Here is a 26,999-nt window from a genome sequence, read left to right as displayed (position 1 = left end):
ACGGCTGCCTGTATCGACTGCCTGCAGAGTTCTCTAGCTCAACGTTTTACTTTAACATCACAAATTTGTCAAATCCTGGCTTTTCCTGTCTCACAGCTGACATCAGAAGTTGTGATGCTCCCAGAGTATTCAATTAATTATTTCTAAATGTTTTTGAAGCGAGCTCGGACAGGTGTTAAGACAGCGGGGATCAGGTTTTAGCGATGGATTTTTTCAAACTGCACTTCTGACTCTGAATTATTTAAAGAAGTCTCAGGACTTGCTGTAGCCTGGAGTTTTAAAAGATTTAGCTCATCCCTGCTAGGTCTCTGCTATTGGAAGCTGGACTTCCAAAGGGGATTCAATGGAGTCTCCCGCTGCAATAAGGAATTTTTAATTTTTGCCTCCAATTTCCAAGCCATTCTTTGGGGCTTTTTCCTGGCAAATTTTCCTCTGCACCTCTGCTTCTGGAGCAGCTTTTCAGGGCAGACTGCTTTGCTGAACTTTTTCTCAATCTTCCAGCATTTTAGTTTTCCTCTGCATTTTCTATGAGGTCTTGGGTTTTTCCACAAACTGCCACCATGTTGTAGAGTGTTGATTACAGTCCGGTAGGTCTGAAGAAGTCTTTGTACTCATACATAAGATAACTGTAAGTCTTTATTGACTATTAGAACTATTTACAACTATACAATAATGGGTACAAGCAAGGAACCGTCTCCATGCTTGCTAGTACACATGGCTCTGTCCTACATTAGACAGACACTGGGTGCGAGTCATGTGCTCTCTTACATCACTTTGTGGGCGGTAGTGTACTCAGTCTCACATTAACCCAAATGTGCCAGACCCTTAAACTACAGTAACAAAGGCATCAATGAGGATTTTGGCAAAAGATGAGCTGAGGGAAGGTCAGATTTGAGTGATGTTACAGTGGAAGTGGCAGTCTTAGTGATGGTGCAGAGGTGATCAGAAACTCAACCCAAGATCAAACAAAACCTGAGGGTTGTGAACAGCCTTGCCGAGCTACAGTTACCAGGTTTGGTAATGGTGGACTGGGAGTCAAATTTGTGGCAGGGCTCAAGGACAATGGCTTCAGCCTTTCCAATATTTTGTTGGAGTACTGGATATTGGATAAGCTGTGTGACAAATCAGAAATAGTTGTAAAGCTGATACAGCAGATGCATAGAGCGACACATGTGGAACTTGATGTGTTTTTGGATGATATTGTTGAGGGGTAGTATGTGGTTGAGAAAAAGAAAGTGGCCAAGAATAGATTCTTGTGCAACTCCAGAGCTAACAGGGAAGGAGTGAAAAGAGAAGCCACTGCAGGTCATTCTCTGTCTATTATTAGATAGCTAAGCATAGAATCAAACTAGGGCAGTTCCACCCTTGGACAACACCTTCTTAACCTTAACAGAATTACCTGGAAAAACTCAGCAGGTCTGGCAGCATCGGTGGAGAAGAAATCAGTTAACGTTTCGGGTCTTCATGACCCTTCGGCAGAACTGAAGCATAGTTAGGAGAAAGGTGAAATATAAGCTGGTTTAAGGTGGGGGGAGCGGGGGGAGAGAGAAGTTGAGGGTGTTGTGATTGTGGAGATAAGCAAGCAGTGATAGGAGCAGATAATCAAAAGATGTCACAGACAAAAGGATCAAAGAGGTGTTGAAGGTGGTGATATTGTCTAAGAAAAGTGCTAATTAAGAATGGAAGACAGGACACTCAAGGTACAGCTCTAGTGGGGGTGGGGTGGAAAGACTAACAAAGTTTTAGTTTTAGATTTAAAAATAATGGAAATAGGTGGGAAAAGAAGAATCTATATAAATTATTGAAAAAAAAGGGAGGGGGGAGAAACGGGGTGGGGATGGGGGGAGGGGGAGTTTAAGATCTAAAGTTGTTGAATTCAATATTCAGCCCGGAAGGCTGTAAAGTGCCTAGTCGGAAGATGAGGTGCTGTTTCTCCAGTTTGCGTTGGGCTTCATTGGAACAATGCAGCAAGCCAAGGACAGACATGTGGGCAAGAGAACAGGGTGGAGTGTTAAAATGGCAAGCGACAGGGAGGTTTGGGTCTTTCTTGCGGACAGACCACAGGTGTTCTGCAAAGCGGTCACCCAGTTTGCGTTTGGTCTCTCCAATGTAGAGGAGACCGCATTGGGAGCAACGAATGCAGTAGACTAAGTTAAGGGAAATGCAAGTGAAATGCTGCTTCACTTGAAAGGAGTGTTTGGGCCCTTGGACGGTGAGGAGAGAGGAAGTGAAGGGGCAGGTGTTGCATCTTCTGCGTGGGCATGGGGAGGTGCCATAGGTGGGGATTGAGGAGTAGGGGGTGATGGAGGAGTGGACCAGGGTGTCCCGGAGGGATCGATCCCAACGGAATGCCGTCGGGGGGGTGAAGGGAAGATGTGTTTGGTGGTGGCATCATGCTGGAGTTGGCGGAAATGGCGGAGGATGATCCTTTGAATGCGGAGGCTGGTGGGGTGATAAGTGAGGACAAGGGGGACCCTATCATGTTTCTGGGAAGGAGGAGAAGGCGTGAGGGAGGATGCGCGGGATATGGGCCGGACACGGTTGAGGGCCCTGTCAACGACCGTGGGTGGAAAACCTCGGTTGAGGAAGAAGGAGGACCTCCCCTGACGGCATTCCGTAGGGATCGTTCCCTCCGGGACACCCTGGTCCACTCCTCCATCACCCCCTACTCCTCAACCCCCACCTATGGCACCTCCCCATGCCCACGCAGAAGATGCAACACCTGCCCCTTCACTTCCTCTCTCCTCACCGTCCAAGGGCCCAAACACTCCTTTCAAGTGAAGCAGCATTTCACTTGCATTTCCCCTAACTTAGTCTACTGCATTCGTTGCTCCCAATGCGGTCTCCTCTACATTGGAGAGACCAAACGCAAACTGGGCGACTGCTTTGCAGAACACCTGCGGTCTGTCCGCAAGAAAGACCCAAACCTCCCTGTCGCTTGCCATTTTAACACTCCACCCTGTTCTCTTGCCCACATGTCTGTCCTTGTCTTGCTGCATTGTTCCAGTGAAGCCCAACGCAAACTGGAGGAACAGCACCTCATCTTCCGACTAGGCACTTTACAGCCTTCCGGGCTGAATATTGAATTCAACAACTTTAGATCTTAAACTCCCCCTCCCCCCATCCCCACCCCGTTTCTCCCCCATCCCTTTTTTTTCAATAATTTATATAGATTCTTCTTTTCCCACCTATTTCCATTATTTTTAAATCTAAAACTAAAACTTTGTTAGTCTTTCCACCCCACCCCCACTAGAGCTGTACCTTGAGTGTCCTGTCTTCCATTCTTAATTAGCACTTTTCTTAGACAATATCACCACCTTCAACACCTCTTTGATCCTTTTGTCTGTGACATCTTTTGATTATCTGCTCCTATCACTGCTTGCTTATCTCCACAAGCACCACACCCCCAACTTCTCTCTCCCCCCGCCCCGCCCACCTTAAACCAGCTTATATTTCACCTTTCTCCTAACTATGCTTCAGTTCTGCCGAAGGGTCATGAAGACCCGAAACGTTAACTGATTTCTTCTCCACCGATGCAGCCAGACCTGCTGAGTTTTTCCAGGTAATTCTGTTTTTGTTTTGGATTTCCAGCATCCGCAGTAGCTTTTAGCTTTTTGTTTTTACCTTCTTAACCTTGCTGGTGTCCTGCATTGTATGGATTAGGTCTTCAATAATATGTGTCGTTTTTAAAAAAAAGAATGATGTGGTATCTATTTCCATAAATTAGCCAACAGAATTAATGCATTATCACATGGCATATAATATGGTGGTGATGTATTTTGGAGTATAAAGTGGGAGAATGTGAACTTTTCCACTTTGGCTGAAAGAATAGAAAAACAGCATATTATTTAAATGGAGAGAGATTGCAAAACTCTGAGGCACAGAGGGATCTGGATGTCCTGGTACATGAATCACAAAAAGTTAGTATGCAGGTACAGAAGTGATTAGGAAGACAAATGAAATGTTGTTTATTGCAAGGGGAATGGAATATAAAAGTAGAGATGCTTGTTACAGTTGTACAGGACGTTGGTGAGACCACATCTGGAGTACTGTATACAGTTTTGGTCTCCTTATTTAAGAAAGGGTATAAATGTGTTAGAAGCAGTTCGGAGAAGGTTCACTCAATTGATACCTGGGAAGGGGGCAGGGGAGGTGGTGGGCAGGTTGGGCCAGTATCCATTAGAGTTTGGAAGAATGAGGTGATCTTATTGAAACATATAAGATCCTGAGGGGACTTGACACAGTGGATGCTGAAAGGATGTTTCCCCTTGTGGGATGGATTAAACTTGGGGACACAGTTTAAAAATAAGGGGCCTCCCATTTAAGATGGAGATGAGAATTTTTTTTCTCTCAGAGGGTCATGAATCTTTGGAACCCTTCCCTAGTGAGTGGTACAGTGTCATTGTATATTTTTAAGGCAGAGGTAGGTAGATTCTTGACTAACAAGGGAATCAAAAGCTTTATGGGGTAGGCAGAATGTAGAGTTGAGGCCACAATCAGATCAGCCATAATCTGAGTGAATAGCAGAGCAGGTTCAAGGGGCTGAATGGCCTACTCTTGCCCCTAATTCATATGTTTATATGTATGCGTGTGTTACAGATCACTCAGGGAGCCCAACTCGCTGTGACAACATACATTTTTACATGTATGTTGTAGCCTGGAGTTGTGGATGGTGATGGTAGAGGCTCTAACTTTCTTTCCAACACATGGCTGACCAGGAATCTCTCCAAATCTTATTGCCTGCCATTGTTGGAAGGATTTGCAGGTTGACAATCAACAATGATGAAGAGTCATATGGACTCGAAACGTTAACTGTATTCCTCTCCGCAGATGCTCTCAGACCTGCTGAGTTTTCCAGCTATTTTTGTTTTTGTTTCAGATTTCCAGCATCCGCAGTATTTTGCTTTTATCTGACAATCAACATGTTTGGCCACGATATGAATGCGTCTTCCTTGGCCATCAAGCCCTGGGTGGGACTCAAACCCCGAGGTTCTGACTCAGAGGCAGAGATGCTACCCACTGCGCCACAAGACCATAGCATATTATATAACAAAGATTAACTACTGAGGAGTTGCTTTTGAGAAACTGAGTTTGTATCACAAAAGGTTGCTTTAACACTTGTTCAGTTAACCATGATCACACTCAAAGCTTAAAAATGCTTTGATAAAGTATGTATAACATATCTAAGCTTAACAATTTCACATGGGTTATTGATCAGAACAAGCAGTGGCCAAATGGCTCCCCTGTGTTGTGCGAGATAGTCAGAAGGGTGGAAGGAGGGAGGCAAAAGTAGTCTTCCCCAACATCCTATGTCAGGTGGCATCACTTAAATTCGAGGTAAAGCTTCTGTTCATACGTAAGCTGGGTAGGAATAGAACATGTGGTTGAAAGCTGTTGTTCCACCCTTGCTCCACGCTCGGTGTTTTGACAATGGACCAATGTGCCTCAGCCTCAAACTCAGAATAACCCCTAATGCAAGTGACAGCCTTATGCCACAATAGCCATCCCATAGTTTCAAAACCTACTTATAGTGCTGGCACATTCACTTCCAAGTCAGAAGGTCATGGGTTCAAGCCCAACAACAGAAACTTGAGTACAAAATCTAGGCTGACATTTCACTGCAGGACAGAGTGTTCTACATGATCAGACATGCTGTCTTTTGCACGAGACGTTAAACTGAGCCCTCTCTGCTTGCAGGAAAAAAATCCCCTAACACTATTTTGAAGAGCAGGAGAGTTCTGCCAGTGCAACAGAAACAAAAAATGCTGGAAAAGTTCAGCAGGTCTGACAGCATCTGTGGAGAGAAAGACAAGAGTTAAAAAAATGTTAACTCTGTCTTTCTCTCCACAGATGCTGTCAGACCGGCTTGAGTTTTTGCAGCATTTTTTGTTTTTGTTTCAGATTTCCAGCACCCACAGTATTTTGCCTTTATCTTAGAGTCCTGTCAGTGCCGTGGTATATACTTATCCAATATCACTAAGGCAGATTAGTTGGTCATTTGTGGTCATTGAGAAACCATACTGTGAAAAATATGGTTGCCTTGTTTCTTAAACTATACTTCCAAATTATTTCATTGGCTGTAAAGTGCTTTGGGATGTCGCAAAGGTCATGAAAGATGCTATGTAAATGCAGGTCTTTCTTTTTCTTTCAAACTCATTATTCTCGACACAATACAAAAAAAGATAATTGCAAAGTTCTATGAATTACTACGATGAAATGTGACGCTGGAAGAAATTGGGAGGGTGTCTCTCACACACACTTCTCTAAGGTGCTTTTCCTCCCTCTGCTTATTAAAAAATACATACACTGTAGAAATATGTTCCTTGCCGAAATAAATTACACTATTGTGTTCAAAGTGTTAGATAATCGCGCCAGGTCTTTTCGATGCCATGGCATTACTAGAGGTGTTAACTGCTCCCACTACTGCACATGACTGTCTGTTCAGTCTAACTCCCGTCTCCTCCCACTTATTTTACAGCTTCGCAAATGCAATAAATCTCCCCGCCCCCCCCCCCCCCCCATCCACAAGAAACAAGCTTCAATTGCGGCAAAAGGGGAAATGCACAAGGGTTTTCCAGCTGATCAGAAAATACTTCTACCAGATTTCTCTAATGCAACAGCTGCATATTAAGTTCGTCTGGTTCTACAAAAATACCTTGCTCACCTAGTTTTGAAAAATACGTGATGTCGTTTCATAATAAAGTTTTAAAAAAAGGGAAATCCAGCATCCTTGGACATGCAACATATACAAATCTGTTTGGACACATACCCTGAACAGACATCCTACCACTATAAATAAACGTATTTAATAGTTGTCAGAAATCATGCACTAGCAGTGTAAATCTAACACGGTTAATAACGCCACACAACCACCAAAAATATGACAAGGGAGGGAGGGGGAAGGCCTTTAAAAATCTGCAAATACCTTTGGGGTCCATCATTATTAATCCCAGCAGTAAGAACAACTGCGGCGTTATTCCCTTCTCCACCCCCGGAAAGATTACCCAAATAAAAAATAATTAGCAAAATTCTCTATGCGCAGGACAGTTCCCACGACTTTTAATGCAACTAAACATCAACCGTGGAAGTACTGGCACAACAAACCCACGGTTGCAAACTAAAAAAGGAGCAAAAAATAACATGCAGATCTGGCAAAGTACAGCAATGACATTTAATACAGGTCACAGTCTCAGCCTTAAAGCGGCGTCCGAATGTAAAACACGACTCACACACCAATTACAAAAAAAATACCCGTGAAGATTGATTCCCCCCCCCTCCCCCCTCCCCCCAAGCATTCCAGGTTGCATTTATTTCAAATTATGCATTTTATTTTCTCAGCTGCAAACTTTGGAGTCCTACGCAGGAGAAAGGGTTTTTTTGTTTTCAATGCAATAGGTTGTCAGAGGTGCATTTGCCGTCATGCACCTTATTTCAGCAGCCCCCTTCGCGCGCGATGCTGCAGCTGGGGACGGGAGGATGTGCTGCCCTGGGTCAAAATCCCGTTAAGAGTGGCTGCCTCCCGAGGCCACGGGATTGCGCATCCGGGTCAGGTTCGCGCTCCGGGCGCCGCGGGATCGCGCTCTCCAGGGCAGCCATGGGATCGCGCGACCAGGGGGGAGCGCGGGCGCCCGCTACCTGGCAGGCGCTTCCCCAGTCGGGATCGCGCTCACGGGGTGATTGGGGGGGGGGGGGGGGGTCCACGGGAACCCGCTCCCCGAGGGGTCGGGCTCGCGCTAACCTCCCCCCCCCCACACACCAACGCTTCGAGGGGCGGGGCGACAGGAACGCGCTTCCCCTGGGGCCACGGGCACCCGCTCTCTTGGTCGGACTCGCGCGCTCCCTCCCGCAGAGTACAGGGACGCGCTTTCCCCCGGGGTCGCGCGGACACGCGATCACCGAGACGGGAACGCGCTCCTGGCGTCGGGCTCGCGCTCTTACCGTTCTTCAGCTCGTGTTCAACTGTAAACATGTCACCTTCACCAGACCCTTCTTCCATATTTCAAATCTCACACAGCAACAATTCCCAGTCCTTTTTACTTAAGAAATAAGTGATTGAATGCGACGCTATCCCGCGGTGTTCCTTTTTAAATGTTAACATCTATTTAAAAAACCTCACAAGGCAGAAATCTCCCCTCCCATTGACGGTTACTACTACTCTCACCCACACCCCCCTCCCCCCCAGTCAACCTAGCTTGACAGCTCAGGGGCTGCCGCGCCCACCTGGCCTCACCATTGGCTGTCAGCCCCACGCTGAGTGGGCGTGTCCTCCCGTCCCGAGGTCGCCATTGGGTAATGCTGATGTCAAACACCCTCTCTCTCTCTCCTCCCCCTTACCGGCGTGGGTGGGCGGGTAAGGGGAGGCGTCAGTTCCGGCTAGCAGGTTAGGTTGAGGTGGTTACTACGGCGCTGGCTCCTTGTTTTCTGTTCATCTCTCTCGCGCTCTGCCTGTGTGAGTGTCTCCCCCGCCCCCCAGCACGAGGCTGTCAATCGATTGTCCGTTGCGCCCTGAGGACGCGGGAGAGCAACCGTCTTAAAGGAGGGGCTGGGCAAACCTCCCCCACGCAACATGAGGTTGTGTGGGGACAGAATGGACCTTGGGTGTAGGAAAAGCTTGGTACAGCCCCCTGCACAATAAGAAAGCTTGATGCCTTTGTGGGAACGCCGCACTGTCTTTCGTCCGAGACATTAAACCTCCCGCCATTCCCTCAGGGTGGACTTAAAAGATCCCAATATATTGCACTATAGAGAGCCGGCATGGACTCGATGGGCCCAATGGCCTCCATGCGTGGCGCAAGGGCTCTGATCCTATTTTAGAAAGAGTAGGGGCGATATCCCGGCCCTGAATTGATTATCTCACCAGTACAAATACTGCGGATGCTGGAAATCCGAAACAAAAACAGAAAATGCCGCAAAAAAACTCAGCAGGTCCAGCAGCATCTGTGGAGATGGAAGCAGGATTAACGTTTCGAGTCCGTGCGACCCTTCTGAGCTGAAGAGAAGTGGAAATGTGATTAAATTTATGCTATTTATGGAGGAGGGGGAGTGAGGCAGGTGGAGCAGGATAGAAGGCCAGCGATAGGTGGGAACGAAGGAGGGATTGACAAAGATGTCATGAGCTAAAGGACAAAGGGTGTGTTAATGGTAGTGTTTAAAAAAGATGCTGATAGTGGCATAAAGGTAGGAAAGCAGAATGTGATAATAGCAGAACAAGGGCAGCATTGTGTGAAAGAACAACGTGGAACAAGTAACAGATGGCCCTGTCGGGGATGGGTGTTGAGGAAAAAGGATAGAAAATAGAATAGAAGATAGAATAGAAGGGGGGGGGATAAAACTACGGGTAAATGAATAAAAATAAAAATAAGCGGATTAAAAATAAAAATGAATGTAGAAAAAAAGGATTAAAAAAATGGGGTGAGGATGGAGGAGAGAGCTCGTGGTCTGAAATTGTTGAACTCAATGTTAAGTCCAGAAGGCTGTAAAGTGCCTAGTCGGAAGATGAGGTGCTGTTCCTCCAGTTTGCGTTAGGCTTCACTGGAATGTTGCAGCAGGCCAAGGACGGACATGTGGGCATGGGAGCAAGATGGTTTGTTGAAATGGCAAGCGACCAGAAGCTCTGGTTCATGCTTGCGGACAGACCGGAGGTGTTCCGCAAAGCAGTCACCCAGTCTGCATTTGGTTTATCTCATTGCTGTTTGTGTGTAAATTGGCTGCTATGTTTCCCACATTACAACAGTGACTACAGTTCATTGGTTGTGAAGTGCTTTGGAATGCCCTACAGTTGTGAAAAGGGCTGTTTAATGCAAGTTCTTACTATTCTTTCTTTAACTCAAGGTTTTCCCTGAATAAACACTTTTGAGTCTCTTAAAGAAACCAGATACACAGCTTAGTTGATAGCACTTTTGTCTTTGCATCAAAGGGTTATTGGTTTCAAGCTCCAATCTAGAGACTTCAGAACAAAAATCCAACCTGACGTGCCAATGCAGTGCTGAGGGGACGCTGCAGTGTCAGAGGTATGACCTTTTGGGTGAGACATTAAGCCAAGACTCTGTTATGCAATTTAACATTATTTACGTCACTAGTTTTTGCATATTTGTGTCAACTGTTGCCAACTGAAAAATCTAATGAGGGTTTGATTTATTGTGAGATTGTGGTCTGATTTTCTTTGTTGTAAATGAAAATTCACTGAAAACCTTCAGAATCAACTACATATCAACAATTAAGGATGATTAAGGGTGACATGTGTTTTGGAATATGACTCAATAATTGATGACGTGTTTGGGAATATGACTCAATAATTGATACCCAAGTAAGCAAGCCTGAAAAGTTCAAAGGCATTGGCCCAGATTTCAGATTTTCTGGGAGGCTCTCCATTGTGGCAAAAATGGCAGAAGTGGCTGAAAATCGTAAGTCTTGCCCCCGAACATGACACTTCCCATTTTCATGGGGGCTGGGCACGCAAGATTTACGGAGGCAACTGACCATTTAAATTACCAGCTGCCTCCATTGAAGTGTGGTTTTTATAGGCCAGGAGTGTGAAACCTGAAGTGTGCAGATTAGACCAGGTGAGAGCAGGTCTCAACTTTGTGGATTCATTTGGAAAGATGAGGTACCCCTTTGGATCTGGTTCAGTGATACCTTTGGGGAGGTCAGGTGCCCTTTGGAATTGTTAAATGTAGGCATAAATGTGCGTTAAAAAGTGCATGAACTCATTACTGTCAAGCTCATTGGAACTGTCAACAGACTTATCAAAATCAACTGTCAAAGCAGTGAGAAGCACCTGTCAAAGAGACCTGTCAAGGCATTTAAAAGTCAGCCTTTTAAATCTTTGAAAAAAATGTCTGGAGTGTTAAAAAAAAAATGATTGTTTTTCATTTCACTCTGTTTGTTGACATAAGAGTTTATATTACTGGATTAGTGCTGCATAACTAATTTCACAACCATCCATTATCACAGTAGGGTGCCTGCCATTTCAGTTTGATTGACAGCTACTGGTAGTTATAGGCTCTTTGATATGGGACTGCGAAGTCCAATGTGGCTTTATAAGAATTGTGCACTTGAATGAAATGTTTGTTCTATAGGCTTTATTTATTTGAAGGAATGTAAATGTTGTAAATGGGTTTTTATGAATGAGTTTTTTTTTCAACATAGTGAAACCTGCAGTGGACACAGAACTTTATTTTATAGAACTTTATTTCATCTCATCTCTGAATGGGTCCTGAGGTCTTCCCCTGTGGATAATGGGTGAGGGGTGGTGGGTGGAGGAGGATGGGTTGGCATGAGTTGGCACTAAGTTGGTATAGGTGGCATAAAGGGCTATGGTGAGGTAGGTGGAGGGGCATAAGTTGGCATGTGGGCTTAAAGGGCCTTGGTGGGTGGGTGGAAGGGCATAGGTTAGCATGGGGGTTATAAATGGCTATGGGGGGGTGGGTGGATAGGCGTAGGTTGGCATAAGGGCAATGAAGGGCCATGGGGGTAGGTGGAGGGCATAGGGTAGCATGGAGGATATAAGGGGTTATGGGGTGGGTGGGGGCATGAGGTGGCATGGGTGGGCATGGGGAGTGTGGGAGGGTGAAGGCTGGAGGAATGTTTCACGTTTAAACCTTTATTTTTAAATTTTGGACACAGTGCTGGAGCTCCGAGGCAGGTTTTTTGCCCAGCCTGCCTCCACACCTGACATCCTCCTCCGTCCCTCCTGGGTCACCTGCTGCACTTGTCACCTCCACCACCCCCCGCCCCTCCCGCACCCCCATCCCTGATTGAAAGATTGGTGTCCGGGTGGCCATTTTTAAAGGTTGTGTTTACGGACCCAGGAATTCTCCTGTCTGCGTGCACCCGACCTGGGATAAAAATTCTGGACCACTGTTGATGATTGACTATGCTTACTAACGGAAGCTGGAGTGGTAAAACTGTCACTGGAGAATAACTTGGCCATGGTTCAGTGCTAACACTTTTACCTTTCAGTCAGAAGGTTGTGAGTTTAAAGTCCCACTCCTGAGAATGGAGCGCCAAATATAGGTTGAGACTCCAGTGTTACACTGAGGGGATGCTGCACGATTGGAGGTGCTATCTTTCAAATGTTAAATTGAAGCCCTGTCTGCTCTCTCAGGTAGATGTAAAATATCCCCTGACACTATTCCATAGACCAGAGGAGTTTTCCCTGGTATCCTGATAAATATTTATCCCTCAACCAAAATCACTTAACAACAGGTCATTATCACATTGCTATTTGTGGGAGTTTTCTCTGCACAAATTGGCAGCTGTGTTTCTAACATTACAATGAAAATGGCTTGAAAAGTACTTCATTGGCTTTGTGATATCATGAAAGGCACTACAGAACTACAAGTCTGCCTTTTTTTTCTCATACTGTGCCAGATAACCATGATGTCTCAAGAATTCATTGGCTGGATGGCGGTCATTGGATAAGCATCAATAAGCTTGCCACCGATCTGCTCGGGTAAGCTGCCTAGATTTCAATGGTTAAACCCAAGCTCTACTCCTCCACATACATGTGAGTCTCTTAAGTCTGCCCTACATTTGGACCTTGTTAAATGGGATGTGGAGGGAAGAGTGTGTAATACATATTGAACAGACACTAACCCTACAAATGGTTGAAGGTTTCTCTGTCGCCTGAATAAGAGACTCAGAAATGTGTTAATGAGTTTTTGTATGGGTGACACCTGGCTGGCTAAACAAGAAAACAAATTTGAAAGAGAGCAGAAAGAAAATTTTTAATGAGTATTTTTGTCATGAAGATGGTGCACTTCTAAAGAACACTCCTTTCTATCGACTCATATCTATATATATATATATATATGTAATATAAATTATACACACACGTATACACGCACGCACACACACATACATTCCTATGTTATATGCGGATGAATTTCCATGGACGGGTTTCCTAACACACATCCGCAATAACTTTGATGTTTACTTTATTTTTCCAGTGTTTCTGTAGCTCTTAAGTGGGACAGGTGGGAGAATACTTCACGCACCGTAAAAATTCATCATTTCTTTTGTAGACAAAACCCTTTCATGTTGTACTCTTGTAACCATGTCAACTGTGACATTCAAGATCAATACTTTTTCATTAAAATAGGCAGTATTTCCAAGGTAAAGTGTTACTAATGAATGAATGAATGACTAACCTTGGACATGGCAACATTACTTAAGTCATCAGACCTTTAAAGTCTGCTAAGGGCCTGGCAATGATTTAGGCAGTGGTGGCAAACATTGTAATCAAGCTTGTTTAAAGCAAAATTTTAAAAAAGATCACGGTAACAAAAAGGTACAATAACAGAACAATGCAAAATTTTCAGTAATGTAATTTTTCTCATTTCTTTCCCTTTTTTTTGGACGTGGGAGACGCTGTTAAAGCCGATATTTATTACCCTTCCAAAGGTGCTCTTTAAGAAGGTGAGCCACCTTCTTGAGCTGCAGCAGTCAATGTGGCAAAGGTGCTCCCACAGGTGCAGGTAGAAAGGGAGTTGCAGAAATTAATCCAGTGGCATATAAAGTCTACACATATTCACAGCCTCTTCCTTAAGTTTGCCATCCCCTGTGGCCTCTCTCTACTCCCATGATTACGGAGACTAGACATTGTCTGTGTTTAAAATTCAGACCTGGAAGGAAAACATGGATGTCTAAACTCCAGTGGAAGAAGTGCCATAAGATGGACTGGCTTTTCCAGAATATATAACTGTTTATGATCCAGAGGCCTTTAGAGTGACAAATAGTTCAACTTTTTCCTAGCTGACAACCGGGATCATTTCTTGTAAGTGAGTTTTTTTAAAATGGCCAGCAGAAGCCATAGTCAAAAAAGATCAAAAGATTGCAAGATGGAGCCACTCACCCATTACTAGACAGCCCGTGGTGGGGGGAAGGCATGGATGAGAGGGGGGGTGTTGCTCCGCTTCCCTGTTCCCTTCCATGTGTGCCAACTTGAGGCTTTCCTTGACACCAGAGGGGCTGAGTGTGTCGTGGAATTGGGCAATAGTATTATTATTTGTTGGATAGGTTTGCTTTACTTATTGCAATTTTGTTCTCTATTTGTTGTATTCCAGTAAAAAGGGGGCAATTGGTGTTTCTCCCGCAATTCCATGACACAGAGACAACTCAGTATCCTTATTGTATTAATTCAGAATTGACATTCAACCATTTCTTGGATATGCATCCCTAACTTGCAGGGGTCCAGACCACCAGTACCTCAAAAATCATCAAATACCTAAAAGTGATTTTAGAATCTATGAGTAAGACTTGGGCCCAAATCTGCAAAGGTCATGAAACATGTGATACATTTCTTTTTTAGTTGTCTTGAATCTCAGGTTTGAGGTTCCTTTGGAAAGTTGCAGAAACTTAAGGGAGATGAAGAGAGCTGAGGATAAACTGACAATGACTGAACAAACAAAAGCTAAGATGTTAAAAGAGCTTAATTCTGCTTGCCACACTCTGTAACCCGATTGTAGACATTGAGCCCCAGATTATGAGTTTCTGTTTGTGTGTGGGCCCACTCCGTTAGCTGTCACCCCCAAGTATAAAGTTTTCTCAACAGCTCCATGCAATGGAAGGTTGTGATCAATGGCAAAGTTTGCAACATGCTGAACCACTTTCTTGTTCAAATTCGTCTTTTCACGTTAAATACCAGAGTACACAAACATACCCAGCACAATGTACCTAGTAACCATGCAGGATTAGGTCTTTATTGAGACAGTATGCTTCACAATTCTTGCATAAAGTCTGTTATATAGTGATTCACTCACATCTCTTATACCAATTTTTGCTTTGATCACTACATTACATGCATAAGATATCAAGATATACAACAGGTGGCAATAGAATGTCAACATAGACCAGCAAAATTTATTATATTGCAGAAAGACAGCTCATGAAGGATAGTACTGGATCCATCCCTTTCACATTTTTATAAGCATTTATTTACAGAGTTACACATTACAAGCTTACACCTTCAATCCCAACAGCCACAGTTTCTGACTGCATCTATTTCTAGGGGCATAAGTGAATCTGCAGTTAATGCCCACCTTCTTACAATTCAACACAATTGGTAAACAATTAACACTTAGCTCTACTCAATATCTTCCAGTTGTCAAACTACCATGGTTACATTGTTTTCTTAAATTCTTCCAACCATATTATTACCATAGGCAGAAGTGACCAAGATAACATGTTTCAGACCATCGCAGACAAGACTGAACGAATCTCTCAGATTCCATCACCCTCCTTACTTGTGGAGATACATTTACCTTAAACTCACGAGCAAGTTGTATAGTCTGCAATCCCATGCTCGCACAAAGCTGTTTTAATTCATTGTATGCTGGTTCCACAGGTGCCAAGGACATTGAGGTATTCAAGTAATATGAACTCTCGTTTCCATACCACTCAGCTTGCTGCATCATAGAATAATGCAGTGCAGAAGGAGGCCATTTGGCCCATTGTGCCTATGCCTGCTTTTAGTCGAGCTGTTCATTTAATTCCATTGCTCTGCTACTTTCTCATATCCCTGCAATTTTTTTCCCCTTCAAGTATTTCTCCAATTCCCTTTTGGAACTTACTGTTGAATCTGTTTCTACTTCCCTATCAAGGAGTGCATTCCATAACAAAACTGTTCACTGTGTAAAAATGTTCTTCCTCATATGGGTTTGGTTCTTGTGACCAGTTCATTCAGCAATAGCTAAGAAGAAACAAAGAAGGCCTCTGGTGAACCACGAACGTAAGCCCATGTGTTATCCAGGTCAGTTTCACTTGTGAAGATTATGAATTGCCTGCTCTGTCAGGAATGTTTATTAATTTTAATGGATGGAAAATCATGGGGGATGCACCTATGAGTTGCTGATCTGTGTCCCTTCACTTTGGGAGCATGCACTTAAAAGGTTGTCTTCCCTGCCAAATTTTTTTTGGTCCTGCCCAACTCAGACAGCAACACACTTATTAGACCTCACAATAACCACTATCTCTTAATTTATCCCACCTTCTCTCGGAGTATTTTCAATCTTGGTGGTGTCCTGCACTATATGGGCCTGGTTTTAACTTAGGCACCTTAAATATAAAATATTGGTTTATATATCAGCACTTTGAGTGTCTTGAAGTAACCAAATAAAAATACTACAGTGACTTCTAAGATGAAAGCTTTTTGTTCTGATTCACATTTGTGGTTTTAGGTCCTCTTAACCACACAGGCACAAAAAAGTAGGGCTGAAGTTACTTCTGAGTCATTTCTTGCATATCATTGTAGGAGCTTCCATTCTTACTTAGTTTGATTTCATTCTGTATTTCCTTGGCAGATTTCTTTGCACTTGCCACTGTTAAGACTCCATCCTCCGGGGAGGGCAGATCAGCTGATGGCCTTGGCTTATCAATAACATTGCTTGATTGACCAAAATGGAGGTCTTCTTTCATAAGGTGTCAGCTGTGGCTCAGTGAGTAGCACTTTCACCTTTGTGGGTTGTGGGTTCAAGTCCCGCTCCAGAGACATTAGTACGAAATCCAGGTTGACTCCCAGTAAAATACTAGGGGGTGCTTCACTATTGGAGGTACTGTCTGCCATAAGAGATGTGAATGGGATTTGAGTACAGGAGTAAGGAAGTCTTGTTGCAGTTGTTCAGAGCTTTGGTGAGACCACACCTGGAGTACTGTGTGAAGGTTTAGTCTGCATATTTAAGGAAGGATATACTTAGCGTACATTGGAGGCAGTACAGAAAAGGTTCAAGCTAAAAACAAAATTTCGCAGATGCTGGAAATCTGAAACAAAAACAGAAAATGCTAGAAAAAATCAGCAGGTCTAGCAGCATCTGTGGAGAGAGAAACAGAGTTAACGTTTCAAGTCCATATGACCCTTCTTCAGAACAAGAAGGGTCATACGGACTTGAAACGTTAACTCTGTTTCTCGCTCCACAAATGCTGCTAGACCTGCTGAGTTTTTCCAGCATTTTCTGTTTTTGTTACAGAAAAGGTTCACTAGATGATCCCTGGGATGAGAGGGTTGTCCTACAATGAGAGGCTGAGTAAATTGGGTTTATAATCTTTGGCGTTTAGAAGGAGAAGAGGTGATCTCATTGAAACATTTAAGATTCTGAAGGGCTTGACAGGGTAGACACTGTGAGTTGTTCCCCTGGCTGGGGAATGTAAAACACAGGGGCACAGTCTCAGGATAAGGGGCTGATCTTTAGGACTGAGATAAGGAAAGATTTCTTCACACAAAGCTGTGAATCTTTGGAATTTGCTACCCCAAATGGTTATGGATTCTCCATTGTTGAATTTATTTATGGCTGAGGTGGACAAAATTTTGGTCTCTTGGGGAATGAAAAGATACGAAGAACAGGCAGGAAAGTGAAGATGCGGCTGAAGATCAGCCATGATCTTATTGAATGGCAGGGCAAGCTCGAAGGGCTGTCTTGCCCACACCAGCTCCTATTTTCTTATGTGAAGCAAAGCCGCTGTCTGTCCTGTCAGTTGGATGCAAAAGATCCAATGGCACTATTCGAAGGAGAGCAGAGGAGTCCTGGTCAATATTTATTCCTCAACCAACATTGCAGAAAAGGATTACCTCATCATTATCACATTGCTGTTTGCGGGACCTTACTGTGTGCAAACTGGAATCCTGCAGCGAGTAACTCACCCCCTGACTCCCCAAAGCCTGTCCACCATCTACAAGACTCAAGTCAGGAGTGTGATTGAATACCCTCTACTTGTCTGGATGAGTGCAACTCCAACAGCAACAGCACTCAAGAGGCTCAATACCATTCAGGACAAAGTAGCCCACTTAATTGATTTAATAGTTTAATATCCATCTGAGTTGGGCAGAGGGGGGTCTCAATTTAATATCTCATCTGAGTAATGGCACCTTTAACAGTGCAGCACTCCCTCAGTACTGCACTGTATTGTCAGCCTAGATTATGTGCTCAAGTCCTACAGTGGGGCCATTTTTTGCCACCATTGAAAGTAAAAATCAACTTCTTTGCCTCAATAGCCTTAAGAACAGTAGTCATGCAATCCCTCACACTGGTTCTGTCATTCAATTAGATAATTCTGATCTGTACTTCAACTTCATTCATCTGCCTTCCCTCCATATCCCCTACAGCAACAACTTTTATTTATGTAGCGTCTTTAACATAACAAACACCCCAAGGTGCTTCACAGGAGTGTTATAAAACAAAATTAAACACCGAGCCATATGAGATAGCCAACAGCTTGATCAGAGAGGTGGGTTTTAAAGGAAGAAAGAGCGGTAGTGTCGGAGAGGTTTAGACAGGGAATTCCAGAGCTTAGGATCTAGGCAGCTGAAAGTGCGGCTGCCAATACTAGAACAATTTTTTAAAAATGTATTCATTCATAGTATGTGAGGATTGCTGGCAAGTCTTGGTGCATTTATTGCACAACCCTAATTGTCCTTGAAAAGATGTTGGTGAGCTACCCTCTTGAACCACTGCGGTCCTTGTGTAATTAAAATCGGGGATCCTCAAAAGGGCAGAATTAGATGACCAGAGATATCTTAGAAAATGTGAGGCTGGAGGAGATTACAGAAAAAAAGAAGGATGAAACCATAGAGGGATTTGCCAACAAGGATGAGAATTTTAAAATCAAAGCATTGCTTGACTGGGAGCTGATGTAGGTCTGCAAGCACAGGAGTGATAGTTGAATGGGATTTGCTGAGTAAGGACACAGGCAGCAGAATTTGGATGACCTGAAGTTTACAGGGGGTAATAATTGTAATAGTCCCGTCTAGAGGAAACACATGAATGAGGGCTTCAGCAGCAGATGAGCAGAGGCAGGGGCGAAGACAGGCAATATTATGGAGGTGGAGTCTTAATAATGGTACAGATATATGGTCAGAACACATTTCAATAAGACACCGAGGTTGTGAACAGTCTGGTTTAGTCTTAGTCAATATCCAGAGAAAGGCATGGAGACTGTAACTAGGGAACAGAGTTTGGAGTGATTACTATAACAATGGCTTAGGTCTTCCCAATATTTAATTGTAGGAAATTTCTGCTCATTCAGTACTAGATGTCAGATAAGCAGACTGACAATTTAGCAACAGTGGAGGAGTCGAGAGAGGTGGTGATGAGTTAGATTTGGGTGTCATCCACTTACATGTGAAAATTAACACTGTGCATTTGGATGCTTTTAACATATAGATGAGAAATAGGCGACCAAGGGTAAATCCTTGGGGGACACTAGAGGTAACAGTGCAATAGTAGAAAGAGAAGGCGTTGCAAGTGATACTCTGACTACGATTAGATAGGTAAGAATGGAGCCAGGCGAGAGCAGTCGCACCCAGCTGGATTACAGTGGAGAGGAGTTGGAGGAGGAATGTGTGGGCAATCGGGTCAAAGGCTGCAGACAGGTTAAGAAGCTCAAGAAGGGATAGGTTACCTTTGTCACAGTCACATATGATGTCATTACCCAACAAAAAAAATCTATACCTGAGTCTTGAAAGTTTCACTTTATCCCCACATCTATAGCCTTTTGAAGGAGAGTTACTTGTGTAAAGCAATCCTTTAATTGATTCTAACTGTGTGAAAAAATACTTTCTTCTAATTTCTAATTTGTTTGTGAAAGTGTGTGATTGTGATATTGTTTGTGTATGTGTGCATAAAGTATCTGATTATGATATTGTCTGTGTGTGTTGTGTGTATGTAGAACATGTGTGTGAGTTTGCATACGTAAGCATGTGTGTATGCTAACTTATTCTTTCCTAGAATCTAAATCGCTTGCACATACTCTCACTCACACACACACAACATTTGCATTCACTCACACTCACACATAATCAGACACTCATCCCCACTTAGACACACACACACCCATTCACATACACAAACACTCACACGTACACTGCAATGACCACGGATCATAGCCCTGAATTACTTACAGCCATATTGAACTTTTGAGTAAAACATGAGTTTTTTAAGAAAAGGATGTACAAGCAAAAGCTGGCTGACACTGTAAAGTAACCACTTGCTGGAAAATTCCTATGTGGATCATACTTGACCAACTAGTCCAGAGAATGGAATGTCGCACCTAAAAAGATGGCAAGGCCTACTTCAGACAGAGACATTTCATAGGAAAATATGTAATGCAGAGACAGAACTGTAATCTCCTGTGGTTTCGGAGATAATGAAGGCTGATTACCATCTCAGCAGAAACCATATCCTGTGAGTTTTATCCCAGACTGTGGACATGATGTGAGTTGAAAAGAAAGAAGATCTGGGTGAAAGACATGTTTGATTTTCCTATCTTGGAATACACAAGAAAAGGGGTTAAAAGCAGACTGTAACCCTGGTCTCTGTGTGCTAGTTTTGGTGTTCCAGGCCTGGTGTGCGAGGGTGTGCTGTGAAATTCAATGCTGAAGAACATACAACTAGGCATCCTTGCACTTGCAGATTAAAATATCTTTCTCTGATTGCTAGAAGCAAGTCACAAGATAGCAAAGCCACAGTTGAAAAGGAAACAGGACTACTCCTTTCAGCTAACCTGCAGAACCAAGATTCTCGAAACCAACTGCTCAACTGTCCAAAGTTAGCACTACCTGAATCATCCAACTAAACGGCTGCAACGTTTCATCATCTACTCCTCATGGACAAGCAGAAGACTGATTCGTATATCTTTTTAACTTTTATTCCTGGATTCACTTTTCATTTAGAATCTGTGTGCATGTGTGTTGCATTTTTTTTCTCACGTTTTAGTAACTAATAAACTCACTCTTTTTCTTTAGCTCAAGAAAGCCTGGTTAAATTGGCTCCTTTTAAAACATAAATACATTTGGACTGGTAAAAGGTACCCACAAGGGAAGGGATCCTTTTTGAAATAACCTTGTTGCGACTAGTCGAGTGGGTTGAAAGTTTAGGGAGCCAGTTCATCCCTCCTCACCCGGGAGCATAACAATTTGGGGTACCTTGTTCAAGATCATAACAAATTGGGGGAACCTTGCCCGGGGAACTGTCATAACAACACTCACACATATGCACACATACACTCAAACACACGCACACATTCACCACACTCATGCATTCATACATACTCACTCACACACACACAAACACACGCACCCACTCGCACACAAATACACACAAACCACACGCGCACACACATACATACAAACTCATACACACACTTGCACACGCACACATACAGATGAACACACACTTGCACCCACATACAGATGCACACACTTGCACATGTACACACACTTTACACAAATACATTCACAAATAAATTAGAAATGAGAAGAAAGTTTTTTCACACAGACGGTTTTTAGAACTAATTAAAGGATTGCTTTACCACAACTAACTCTCCTCCAAAAGGCTTTGATTATGGGGGGAAAGTGAAACTTTCAAGACTTAGATATAGATTTTTTGTTGGGTAATGACATAGTATATGACTGTGATAAAGGTAAACTATCCCACCTTGAGCTTCTGACCTATCTGCAACCTTTGACACGATTGACTACATGATTCTCCTCCAGCATCTCCCCACTGTCATCCAGCTGGTGCGACTGCTCTCGCATGGTTCCATTCTTATCTATCTAATCTACCCTCAATCTTTACTTCTTCCACATTTGGCATAAATGATCTTCTTTTGCATTACTTTCAACTTGCTGTTTTCAAACACTGCAGAATTTGGATCTTCAATTAGATTTCTCAAAAAATTTAAATCTAGAACTTGCTAATTGAAGTTTCCAAATCTAATTTATATGATATAGAAAGATGCTATGATTATTTTTCAAGCATCTAATGATGGGAGGAAAAACAATTAATTTACTTATGATAAAAAAAGAACTAAAACAGACTTTGGTAGAAAACAAGATATTTTCCACATTAAAAAGGTGGTTAGCTTACAGGATGTTCTGCAATGACTCAACCAACTGTTGTACAAACAAAAATAAACAACTGGCCAGAAATAGGAAATCCCTGCGGCTACCAAAGCATCATGAGTTGACTGTTAAGATAGAGCTTTCTTGCGTTGAGAGGTTTGTGAGTAGCCCCTGCAGGCTGATTTAAGACTTGCGTGGAGACAGAATGAGACTAGCTAAAGTACAAAAAGATTTCAAGCCTAAAAATTACGCTGAAGGATAGCTAGTGGATGGGTAATAAATGCAGCCCTTGCCAGTGACACTCACCCTGAGGATGAATATTAATGAAAAGGAAATGTAATATTCTTCTGCAAAAACATTACGAGTAAGTCATAACGCTCATTTAGAGAGCTGGTGCAGATGTGATGGGCTGAATGGCCTCCTTCGCCATAGCAATTCTGTGATTCTGTAAGAATTGGGTTACTTTAAACCGGTTAATCTAGCAGATAGGTGGGATTAGTTACAGCGTAATTTCCAGGGATTAAGGATTAATGACAACTGATTTCTTCAATCAGAGTTTACACATCCCTCTGTCACAGCCCAGAAAAACAGAAGCCTCTGAAGTTCTGAGGTATTCTGCCAGTTTCCCACCCCTCACTCTGGAGGGAGAATGACTCCCACCCTGAGAAATGGGGTACAGGGCAGCTTCGGCTTGGAGTTGTGTTGGTCTCTCTCTGTTGTACATGTGTAAAATGTGCACTTGTATACGAGTGTATGTGTCTGTGTGTTTAAATCAATGCATCTGTACATTTAAGTGCGTGTGAATAAGTGTGTCAGTATTGATTAGGATGGGATTTAATGGAGGAGATGGGCATCTCACCTGCCAGATGAAGAGATGGTGAGAGCCACTCAAGCATTTAACTGGGCAATGAAATATAAGCAAAATACTGCAGATGCTGGAAATCTCAAATAAAAACAGAGTACTGGAAATACTCAGCTGGTCTGGCAGCATCTGTGGAAAGAGAAAAACAGAATTTATGTTTCAAGTCAAATATGACTTCAGAACTCATTAATTGCCCACTTAAGGGCCTCAATTTGTGACAGGGCAGGAAGGCTGACCATTGGCCTTCCCACCAAGGACTTAATCAGGGTAGAGGTGGAAAGACGATGGGGTCTCCACCCACCACACTCGCCATGGGGGAGAGCATTAAATTTCATCCTTAGTGTGTCTGTGTGTGTGTCAGTGTACGTAGAAAGTTGTCTATGCATTTAAGTATGTCAGTATGAGCGAGAGTGTGAGCTCATTTTGTCTATGAGACTCAGCTTCTGTTCTCTTGATTCTGTTCACACTACAGAGGGCTGAAAACAATGGAAGCCCTAGCGGAGTATAGAAAGTGTAGGGGGTACTTAAAAAAAGTAATTAGGAGAGCGAAGAGGGGGCATGTATAAGCATTGGTGGGCAAGACAAAGGAAACTTCCAAGCCATTTTATAAATATATTGAAAGAGGATAACCAGGGAAAGAGTAGGGCCCACTAGGGACCAAAGTGGCAATCTGCCCGTGGAACCGGAGGGCGTAGATGAGGTTTTAAATGATTACTTTTCATCTGTTCACTATGGAGAAGGACAATGTGGGTGTAGAAATCAGGGAGGGGGACTGTGATATACTTGGACAAATTAGCATTAAAAGGGAGGAGGTATTAGCGGTTTTAGCAGGCTTAAAAGTGGATAAATCTCCAGGCCCAGATGAGATGTATCCCAGGCTGCTATGTGAGGCAAGGGAAGAGATTGCAGGGTCTTCTGGCACTAATTTTTAAATCCTCTCTGGCCACAGGAGAGGTGCCAGAGGATTGGAGGACAGCGAATGTGGTACATTCAAGATGGGTAGTAGGGATAAACCAGGTAATTACAGGCCAGCGAGTCTAACATCAGTGGTAGGGAAACTATTGGAAAAAATTCTGAGGGACAGGATTAAAGTCCATTTGGAGAGGCAGGTATTAATCAGGGATAGTCAGCATGCCTTTGATGTAAGGAGGAAATCATGTCTAACAAATTTGAATTTTTCGAGGATGTGACTAGTTGTGTAGATGAGAGTAGTGTAGTTGATGTGGTCTACATGGATTTCAGTAAGGCTTTTGACAAGGCCCTGCATGGGAGAATGTTCAAGAAGCTAAGAGCCCAAGGGATCCAGGGCAATTTGGCAAATTGGACCCAACATTGGCTTAGTGGCAGGAGCAGAGAGTGATGGTCGAAGGTTGTTTTTGCGATTGTAAGCCTGTGATGAGTGGTGTATCACAGGGATCGGTGCTGGGAGCCTTGCTGTTTGTAGTGTACATTAATGATTTAAGACATGAATATAGGAGGTATGATCAGTAAGTTCGCAGATGACACGAAAATTGGTGGTGTCGTAAATAGTGAGGAGGAAAGCCTTAGGTTACGGGATGATATAGATGGGCTGGTAAGATGGGCAGAGCAGTGGCAAATGGAATGTAACCCTGAGAAGTGTGAGGTGATGCATTTTGGGAGGACTAACACGGCAAGGGAGTACACAATGAATGGTAGGACCCTAGGAAGTACAGAGGATCAGAGGGACCTTGGTGTACATATCCATAGATCCCTGAAGACAGCAGCACAGGTAGATAAGGTGGTTAAGAAGGCACATGGGATACTCGCCTTTATTAGCCAAGGCATAAAATATAAGAGCAGGGAAGTTATGTTGGAGCTGTAAGCTAGTAAGGCCACAACTGGAGTACTGTGTGCAGTTCTGGCTGCCACACTATAAGAAGGATGTGATTGCACTGGAAAGGGTGCAGAGGAGATTCACCAGGATGTTGCCTGGGCCGGAGCATTTCAGCTATGAAGAGAGACTGGATAGGCTAGGTTTGTTTTCCTTAGAGCAGAGAAGGGTGATGTATGTTAGTGAATGAGTGAATGGGGAGGTGGGTGAAGCAAGCGAGTAGATGGGTTGGTGGGTCAGGGTTTCTCGAGTCAGGTCGGAAGGGCTTGTTAGGTCAGTGGCTAGTCAGGTCAGGTTGGTGGGGTAGTTGGATTTGGGGACTGATCAGGTCTGGTTGACAGGGCAGAGGGATGTCGGGTGGTGGGAGTAGTCAGGTGTGGTCGGGGGGGGGTAGTTGGGCCGGGTCAGGAGAGGTTGTTGGGTGGTTGGGGATTAGTGTGGTTGGGAGCGGGAGTCAGGCCGGGTGGAGTAATCTGGTGGTGGGGGCTAGTCAGATCAGGTCAGGGATGTGGTCGGGTCGGAGGTTAATTGGAGGGTCAAGAGGGGAGTTGGGGGGTTGAGGGGGTGGCCGGGCGGTCAGTGTGAGTGATTAGGGGGGTCAGTTGTATAGTTACCCAGGGGTTAGATTCAGATTTTTCTGTCTAACATTTCCTGGGTAACTATCCAGTTAAGTAAATTGGACTGTCTGAAGTCTCCAACTCTAACTCAAAGTTGAAGACCTTTTCAGAGGGTCCTGGAGAGCAGGGCAATTGCCCATTGGAAATTCAAACTTAGTGGCTAATTCCCGTGGATTCAGCATGATCCCGATGCGCATGTTGAGTTGTAGGTCCAGTTTCTGATGATTCGGAGGATCTAGGCCATGAAGTCTTGTAGACAGTACAACAAGGATCTTCAGTGGCCTGAATGTCTCCTCAGAAACATAGAACTGGGTATTTCTAGCCAACAGTGGCTCCTGGACAACGTGGCACAAAGGAAACATGGACTGAACAAATGGTAGGGAATGAGGCATAGAGAGGCAACATAGATGGTTCAGACATAGAAGCAGAATAAATACTGATAGATTGACAAAGACTTAGCTGGAAGGAATTGGATTAAGGGGACTGTGAAAACGCTGATCAACTGGTAATAAGGATGATATAGGGCAAAGAGTCTTAATGTTACGGATGCATTAAATGCATTGATACAGTACATTTCACAATCTCAGGATGTTCCCAAAGCCCTTTACATCCAATGAAGTATTTTGAAATGTATTCATTGTTGTACTGTAATAATAACACAGCAGCCAATTTGTGCACAACAAGCTCCCACGAACAGCAATGAGATAAGACTCAGATAATCTATTTTAGTGATAGTAGATAAGGAATAAATACTGGGGAAGACACCAGGGATAACTCCCTCGCTCTTCTTCAGAATGGTACCATTGTATCTTTTACATCTACCTGAGAGGGCAGATGGGGGCCTCAGTTCACATCTCATTCAAAAGATATATCAAACAGTGCTGCACAAGGAGTGTCAGCCAACATTTTACACTCAAGTCTCCGGAGTGGGGCTTGATCCCACCCCTTCTGACTCAGATAAGAGTGCTACCCACTGAACTATACTGATGCAGTACCCTGGACTTCTGACAGAAAGGATCAATGCAGTTATATTCACTTGTGACTCATTCACTGATGTGCCAGATAAAATCTTCTGGCCTTATCATGGGCATCTTTTATTAAACTGGTGATTAAGTTGACCCAACTTAACCTCTTCTGAGGGGACTGATTCATGCGTTGTTATTACTTCCGCCCTCTGGTACATCATTCAAGTAGCCTTTCTTCACATGTGAGCCAGCTATAGGAACATAGGAGCAGGAGTGGGCCATTTAGCCCCTCGAGCCTGCTGACCCATTCAACTAGATCATTGCTGATCTTCTACCTCAATGTCACTTTCCCACACTATCCTCATAACATACTCAGGGCCTCCACAGCCCTCTGGGGTAGAGAATTCTAAAGATTCATCACCCTCTGAGTGAAGAAACTCCTCATCTCAGTACTAAATGGCTGACCCCTTATTCTGAGACTGTGTCCCCTGGTTCTAGACCCCCAGGGGAAACATCCCTCCTGCATCTACCCTGTTAAGCCACGTAAGAATTTTGTATGTTTCAATGAGATTGCCTCTCATTCTTCTAAACGTTAGAGATTACAGGCCCAGTCCCCTCAATCTCTCCTCATATGAGTTCAGCAGACAAGGGCATCACAGCCTGGCCTGATCCTGTTCTCAAATCAAAGCAAAAAAAGGCTGCAAACACGCAACGTCTCAGGCAACATCTGTGCAGAGGAAGGTAGGTGGTGACACTAATATAGGACTTCTCTACAGGCTTGAAAATGTTAGATCAAGGGATGGGATATTCCCAGGATGGGTGGGTGGGAGCGAGTGTGATGGTTGGAATAAGGTGTGGCATCAGCCCAGGT

General features: G+C 43.8%; 2 protein-coding genes across 11 annotated transcripts in view; one reads left to right on the top strand and one right to left on the bottom strand.

The window, feature by feature from the left end:
• Positions 1-8,165, bottom strand: part of rps6ka5 (ribosomal protein S6 kinase, polypeptide 5) — a 227,051-nt gene extending 218,886 nt beyond the window's left edge. For both annotated transcript variants that reach the window (XM_078562015.1, XM_078562017.1), the window contains exon 1: positions 7,939-8,165. In XM_078562015.1, coding sequence (XP_078418141.1) covers positions 7,939-7,996 — 58 coding nt within the window. In that variant the 5' untranslated portion in view covers positions 7,997-8,165. The remainder of the gene's footprint in view (positions 1-7,938) is intronic.
• A 195-nt stretch (positions 8,166-8,360) lies between these two features.
• dglucy (D-glutamate cyclase) overlaps positions 8,361-26,999 on the top strand; it is a 71,196-nt gene continuing 52,557 nt past the window's right edge. Inside the window, exons 1-3 of one of the 9 annotated variants that reach the window (XM_078562019.1) lie at positions 8,361-8,380; positions 9,917-10,010; positions 12,373-12,454. The gene's annotated coding sequence lies outside the window, so the exon portion shown is untranslated. Of the gene's footprint in view, positions 9,008-9,722; positions 10,011-12,372; positions 12,455-12,492; positions 12,509-26,999 lie in introns of those variants that run through there. The other 8 variants (XM_078562020.1, XM_078562018.1, XM_078562021.1 and 5 more) reach the window with 8 other exon arrangements.

The sequence above is a fragment of the Cetorhinus maximus genome, chromosome 18, assembly GCF_964194155.1.
Source record: "Cetorhinus maximus chromosome 18, sCetMax3.hap1.1, whole genome shotgun sequence".
Lineage (NCBI taxonomy): Eukaryota > Metazoa > Chordata > Chondrichthyes > Lamniformes > Cetorhinidae > Cetorhinus > Cetorhinus maximus.
The sequence above is the reverse complement of the archived record's forward strand: the minus strand, read 5'-3'. Positions and strand labels throughout refer to the sequence as shown.